This window comes from Penaeus monodon, chromosome 39, assembly GCF_015228065.2.
Source record: "Penaeus monodon isolate SGIC_2016 chromosome 39, NSTDA_Pmon_1, whole genome shotgun sequence".
Lineage (NCBI taxonomy): Eukaryota > Metazoa > Arthropoda > Malacostraca > Decapoda > Penaeidae > Penaeus > Penaeus monodon.
Window position 1 is genome coordinate 2,177,149 of NC_051424.1, and position 7,627 is coordinate 2,184,775.

At 35.6% G+C, this 7,627-nt stretch overlaps 1 protein-coding gene across 1 annotated transcript in view; it reads left to right on the plus strand.

Moving 5' to 3' along the window:
- Positions 1-6,756, plus strand: part of LOC119597230 (Down syndrome cell adhesion molecule-like protein Dscam2) — a 57,439-nt gene extending 50,683 nt beyond the window's left edge. The window contains exons 28-29 of the mRNA XM_037946757.1: positions 2,660-2,774; positions 6,726-6,756. Of these exons, the coding sequence (XP_037802685.1) occupies positions 2,660-2,774; positions 6,726-6,756 (146 nt within the window). The remainder of the gene's footprint in view (positions 1-2,659; positions 2,775-6,725) is intronic.
- Positions 6,757-7,627: the final 871 nt, after the last annotated feature.

Consider the following 7,627-nt stretch of genomic DNA (forward strand, 5'->3'; position numbering starts at 1 on the left):
TCCTGGGGGCAGAGCTTCCTCCTGCCGGGGTCGGAAGGGCGTCCCCCCATTGGCTCCCCGTCAGGGTGCTTCTCCCACTGCTCACTTCGGGGGTTTTGCTCTCGCGTCCTCCCCCCCCTCGTCTGCACTGCGTCGGGAAAGTAAGGGAAATTTTTGGGTTTTATGTGTGAGTATGTGAAATATCCCACCCCACACATTAAAATATATATATAAAATATATATATTATAATATATATATATATTAATATGGTGTGTGTGTGTGTGTGTGTGTGTGTGTGTGTTGTGTGGTGTGTGTGTGTGTGTGTGTGTGTGTGTGTGGGTGTGTGGGGGGTGTGTGTGTTGTTGTGTGTGTGTGTGTGTGTGGGGGGTGTGTGAAACACACACAGAGATGTTTTTGGTTTTTTTGTATATAATTTTTTGTGTTTTTTAAGGATATATGAAATACTTTTAAATTGGAAAAACATTCAGAGAAAAATATAAGGAAAAAAGGGGGAAAAGGGGAAAAGAGAGGAGAGAGGAGAGAGAGAGAGGAGAGAGGGGAAAAGGAGAGAAGGGGAGGAGAAGAGAGAGGAGAGAGAGAGAGATCAGAGGGGGAGAGAAGAGGGGGAGGGGGAGAGGGGGGAGAGAAAAGAGAGAGAAAGAGAGAGAAAGAAAAAAGAGAAAAGAGAAAGAAAAAAGAGAAAAAGGGGGAGAAAAAGAGAGAGAGAAGGGGAGGATAGAGAGAGGGGAAGAAAAGGGGAGAGAAAGAGAGAGAGAGAGAGAGAAGAGAGAGAGGGGGTTTAGAGAAAATTTTAGATGAGAGGAAAACACATAAAAAAAGCACAGAGGGAGGGAAAACCACCCCTGTCCCCCGGGCGTCGTCCAAATTCCTCTCCTCCGTCGCGCCCCTTCCCCAGAAACGTCTCCCGGGGGGGAGGCGACGGCGACGGGCGAGGGGCCGACGGGCGAGGGCAGGGGCCGGGGCCCGCGAAAAAGGCAGCGGGGGACAACAAGCACAACCTGGCGCAAGGGAGCAGTATTACGCCACCATCAGGAAGGCGCCCCCGAGAGCCAGCAGCCCCCGGGGTGCCGGGGGTAGGAAAACCCGGGAAGGGGTTAAAAATTAGTTCATTTCCCTCTTATGCCCTTTTGGGCCGTGAAGACTGGAATGGGGTTTCAGGGTCCCCCGGGCTCACCCCGGTTTTTTGGCGTTGGGTCTGATTGTTTTCAAAAAAAAAGGGAAAGTGCTGTCGCAAAGGGAAATTATAGTTTTTTTTGGGATATGAAAATTTTCCGATTTTTTTTTTTTGATGTTGGGGAAAATTAAAGGATTTTCAGTGTCTGTTGCTGAACCCACGAAGGAAGACCCAAAATCTTCTTATCTTTACTGTTAAGATGGTTTTTTTCTGCATAATGGGAAAATTAGGCGTCTTGTGGTGAAAATAGAAAAAACCTAAAAAAGAAAAATTCCGGGTAGAGAAGATAGGCTTAAAGATCTTGGGAATAAAATAAATTTTAAAATCATCACGTATTTTGATTTTTTTAAAAAGGGTTATTGGGGGTTTTTTTTATATGAAAAAAAAACCGTTTTTTTTTCTCCCTAAAAAATTTTTACTCCTTTTCTGGGTGTGGCATGGCTAAAGGAGGGGGTTTTTTACTCCCAACAGGACTGAGAAAATTTGGCGTCGGTGTGTTCTTTCCGCTCTGCCCGGGACTTCCCTAAAACATCCCTCCCCCTCATATTTTGGACGTGACCGGAGGGAAACCGCACAAAAAACCGGGACGAAACCCCTTTGATATGGCTGGCTTTAGACATGTTTCCTTTTTTGAGGGAAAAAGGCCCGCAGTGAAAAAAAAAAAGGCCCTTTCCGATGTTTTGGGCCCTTTTTTTTGTGACTTCCAGCATGGTTTTTGCAGTTTCTTTTCCGCTGTAAAGCCGGCAAAAACCATCCCTTCCCATGACGCGATCGGTATGATTTGCTCCTTTTGCCAAATCGGCGGGGTTTCGACTCTCGGTTTCCCTTTTTGCCTCTGCGCTTTCATTTTTTTTCCCCTTCCCTCATTTTTTTTCTCTGTCTGTTTTTTAGCTGCTTTTTTTCCCAAACCTTCCTCTCTCTCTCTCTCTCTCTCTCTTCCTCCCCTCTCTCTCTCTCCCCTCTCTCTCCCCCTCTCCCCTCTCTTACTTTCATTAAAATATTGACATTTCGTCTCTTTTCCTTGTAAGACCATTATAAGACCATCACACATTCTCACCTGACTGATTCACCCCCTGGAACTCCACACACGCAAACACCCGTCACTTATCTCACCCTCGTCCTGCGTCGATACACCTCCAAACATTTTTTTTTTTTTTTTTAAAAAACTTTGACTGACTCACCCTCTCACCTCGGCCCCACAACCATGACACCACCACGCGAGCACGACGACTGTTTTCCCTTCCCCAAGACGAAGATCTTAGCCTTTCCTCCACCCACCCATATAACACATACCACGAACACTTGACTGATTTAAACCTCACGCCTCAAGCCCCTGACACGTCCCCTCCCCCCTCCCCCCCTTTCCCCTCACGCCCCTGACAACCCTCCCCCCCCCCCCACCACGCAAGCCCCCAACAAACGGGTTTCCCTTTTCCCTCCCAGCTAAGATTTCCCCCTTTTTTTTTCCGCCCACACCTCCACAGAAAATGCAGAGGATATCTACCCGTACGCCACCTTCCAGCTACCCGATCCAGCGCCCCCTGACCCGAACCACATCCCCATGTATCCGATTTACCAAAAACCCCGCAAAAGAAAAGGGTTCTGTACCCATTCCCAGGCGTTTTTTTTGTATATTTTAGTTTCTTTCTTTTGTTTTTACAAAAAAAAAAAAAAATTTTTTTTTTTTTTTGTAAGTAGTTTTGTCCTGAATAGATTGTTGATTTGGTATGTGTGTTGTTGAGCTTACTGTTTTTTTTTGTCACTATTTTTTTTACTTTTAAAAGCAAAATAGCCCAGTAATAGATATTGTTTGGTTACATTTTAACTTTTCGTCTAAAAGGCTTCCCAGTTATTCATATTTTCATTCTCTATTTTATATGAGTGTATATGCTTTACAATAGTAGCCACACAAAAGAAATTAATTAAAACAATGCGTGACTCTAAATTACCTTAATAAATTCAAAAAACCGCCACGGAAGCGTTTTTGGAAAGGGGTTTTGGATGTTGCTATCTGACTTTTTTCCCTTGTCCTTACACGGGGGAAATCCCGCAAACCAACGAAGATCACTACATGAAAACCCACAACACACACACACACACACACACACACACACACACCACATACACCACCCCACCACAAACAGCAACACCACACACACCCCACACACAAAAACCGATATATATAATAATATATATTTTATTAATATATATATATATATATATATAATATATATATATATAAATTATATATATAATATATATATATATATATATATATTATATATATATAATTTATATATAAAATATTTTATATATTTTATATATTTTATTTTGTAATATATATGCATAATAAAAATTTATTATAAAATATATTATTATATTATATATATATATATTTTAATATATATATATATATATATATATAATAAATATGCATATATATATATAATTTTAATAATATTATATAAAATATATATATATTTTATCTAAAATATATATATATATTAATTTGTGTGTGTGTGTGTGTGTGTGTGTGTGTGTGTTTTGTGTGTGTGTGTGTTGTGTGTGTGAGAGGGGTTTTGTGTGTGGGTGTGTGTGTGGGGTTTTTTATACAAAAATCTGGGAGGGTTAATGTTATCTCTTCGTTATTTGATAAGGTAAAAATTTTTAAAAGTCAAAAAAACCAATGCGAACAAAACAGAAGAAAACTAAAAAAAAAATTTGGAAAAACAACACTTTTCAACATTCGCTAAAAGGGAAAAACCCACAGTACATATTTTTTCACCCCTCTATTTTATGTATGGGGTGCTGTTTTTTCATTCCCTGAATAAGAAATTAGTAATATTCATAAATCTATAAAATCGAAATTGTATAATTTTTTACACCACACATACAAATACACACAAAAAAACACCACACAACACACACACACACACACACACATACACCCACCACACAAAAAAACCCCCAACAACACACCACACACACACACCACAAAACGCACACACACAATCAAAACCACAAAACCACACACACACACACACACAAACACACACACACACACACATGTATATATGTTATGTATGTGTATAAATATATATTTTATATATATTATATATATTTTAATATATATATAAATATATATATATGTTTTTGTGTGTTGTGTGTGTGTTGTGGTGTGGGGTGTTTCACTTTTTTTCTTTTATCTTTTAAAAAATAAAAAAATATGCATACACCACAAACACACACACACACAACCAAACACACCACACACACCACACCACACATAATATATAAAAATATAAAATATTTTAAATATATATAATTATATATATATATATATATAAATATATATAATATATATTTTAAAATATTTTTATAACTTTATGAAATATTCCTAATATATTATGATTATATGTAATATAGGATATTATGTAAAAAAAAAATTATGATATTTGGGGAGAATAAAAAAATAATATAATTATAGTAAAATATATATATATATATATATAATATATATTTATCTATATATATATTATATAATATATATAAAATATTATTTTTATATATATATTTTTATATATATTTTTAATTTTATATTATAAAATTATATAATTTTTAAAATATTTTAAAATAAAAGTAAAATATGTTTTAATATTACATAAAATATACATAATAAAATTGTGTTTTAATATATCCCATTGATATTATGCTATGCATAATATATCCATATATTTTGCCATAAAATACTATTTTACAGAAAGATATGAAAATGTACAAGATATACAAAATATTTTTCCCATACGATATCTTTTTCCCAATTCCAAATGGGGAAAAAATTGATTGAAAATCCCGTAGACTTTTAAAATTTAGGTAATCTATAAAAATACTTCTCAACACACACCCCACACACACACACACACACACACCCCAACGCCACCCCACAAAACACAAAACCAAACACAACAACCCACACCACACACCACACCACACACAAAACACCACACACCCAACACAAAACAACACACACACCCACACATGCACACGCCCCACAAAAACGCACACGCACACGCACACGCAAACGCACACCAAAAACCCCACACACACCACACAAAAACACACACAAACACACACACACAACACACAACCACACAACCCCCCACAAAACAAAACACACACACACACAAAATTATATATATATATATAAAAACATAATATTTATATATATAATATTATATATATTATATTATATTATATATTTAAATATGTATATATTTATATAAAATATAAAATATAATATATATATATAATTTTATATTATATATATATATATATTTTAATATATATTTTATGTATATATGTATATATATTATAAAATATATAATAAAATAAAATATATATTATATATATTATAAAATAAAATTTTTTTAATATTATATATATATATCGTATATTGTAAATTACATACACCAAACCCCCACCCCAAACACACACACACACACACACACCACACACACACAACACACACACCCCCACATATATAATGTTGTGTAATAAAATATATATTATATTTATATAAAATTTATATATATTAATATAAAAAATTATATATATATATATACGTATATGTGAACATTTTTTTTACATCCCTAATACATACATACATCCCTTTACACATACATTATATAAAATTTTAATATATATAATATTTTATATATAATATATATTAATATATATTATATATTATATATATATATATAAAATTATTAATATATGTGTGTGTTATATATGAAATATATATCCCAAAATGTGATATAAAATTTCTGTCTATCTATCTTTTTATCATCTAATTGTTGTGTGGTGTGTGGGTTGCCCTGTGTTTGTTTGGTGTGTTTTTGAATTATTTTCTTCTATTTTATTAGATGTGTTTTACGGTGTGTATTATTGCATATAGTATGTTTTATGTGTTTTTATGTAAATTTAATATATAAAATATAATATATATATATTATTATATATAATATATATAAAAATTTTATATATATATATATAAATAAAATATTTATATTACTATATAAAATATATAATATATAATAAAATATTAGATATATATATAAAATTAAATATATATATATATATTTAATATATTTTAAAATTATAATAAAAATATGAAATTATATCTATCTATCACTATCTATCTTTCTACCCTATCTATCTATCTTTTCAAATATATATATATATATATATATATATATATATATATTTATATTTTATATATTTTATATATATATATATATAATTTATAAATATGGGGTGTGGGGTGTGTGTGTGTGTGTGTGTGTGTGTGTATACATATATTATTCACACGGCTTTGTTTTGATCTTCGTGGGTATGCCTCCTTTAAGTATATATTCAGCGTTTAATGTTTTTCTTTTCCTGTATTACTAATTTTCTTATTGTATTTAAGTTTACGTAGATATGTTTCCTCTCTAAACATAGTCTCTCTTTTATTTATTCTATCAGTTCCTCTTATATCGCTTTTTCTTCTAGTATCCATGGCAACAAAATCTTACGGACATAACACTCATATCCGTTTACTTTTACTTATATGTATCATACAGCTTACAGCGTTATCATGTTTAATTGTTTTTGAAGGAAAAGCCAAACGCCTTTCACTTCGCTCTACTCTCCCATCGCTAACCCTTCTCCCTCTTCTTTCTCTCTCTCTTCCGCCCTCTAGCAAATGGAGAACTACGGCGAGGTGAAGCGCCGTGGCAGCCGCAGCCGCAACCAGCGCCGTAGCCGCAGCCGCAGCCGGAGTCGTGGCGGTGTGGCGGACAGCGGCGAGGACTACGAGACGCTCGGCTCGGACACGGAGACGGAGCACGGTGGGGTGTCGTCGCGCACGGAGTCGTCGAACCAGCTGGACGACATCCCCTCCATCCGGGACCACACGGTGTACGCCAAGGGGGCCCCCGCCCAAAAAGGAAACCTCGCCCCCAAAGCCCCTCTTTATTTCCCGGGGGCGCCTCGAAAGGGACGCCAGCAAAACCCCCCCTTCCGCAAAGGGTCCAAAAACAGTAAGTGCTTTTTTAAAGGAAATCCTGCGTGTCTCCCCTCCCGCCAAAACACTTCTCACCCCCCCCCCTTTCCCCCCCTGTTCGTCTGTCCTTGTGCCACTCTGCCTCACCCGCACCTCACCCGCCTGGGGAGCTCCACGTCGGTAACACAACCCGCAGCCCCCCGCCCTCGGTATCACGGGCTCAGACGCAAGAATTTTGATCGATCACTTGCCATCACACTCCGCTGCTCTTATAGAACTGAAGGCGCATTTCTCAAAGGTTTCTTTCAGTCCTGTTAAAAAAAGAAGAAAAAAAATATATAAAAAAGTAAACACAAAGGGAGGAGGGAAGAGAGTGAAGGAAAAAAGACCCTTCAGAGTGTAAGTAAAA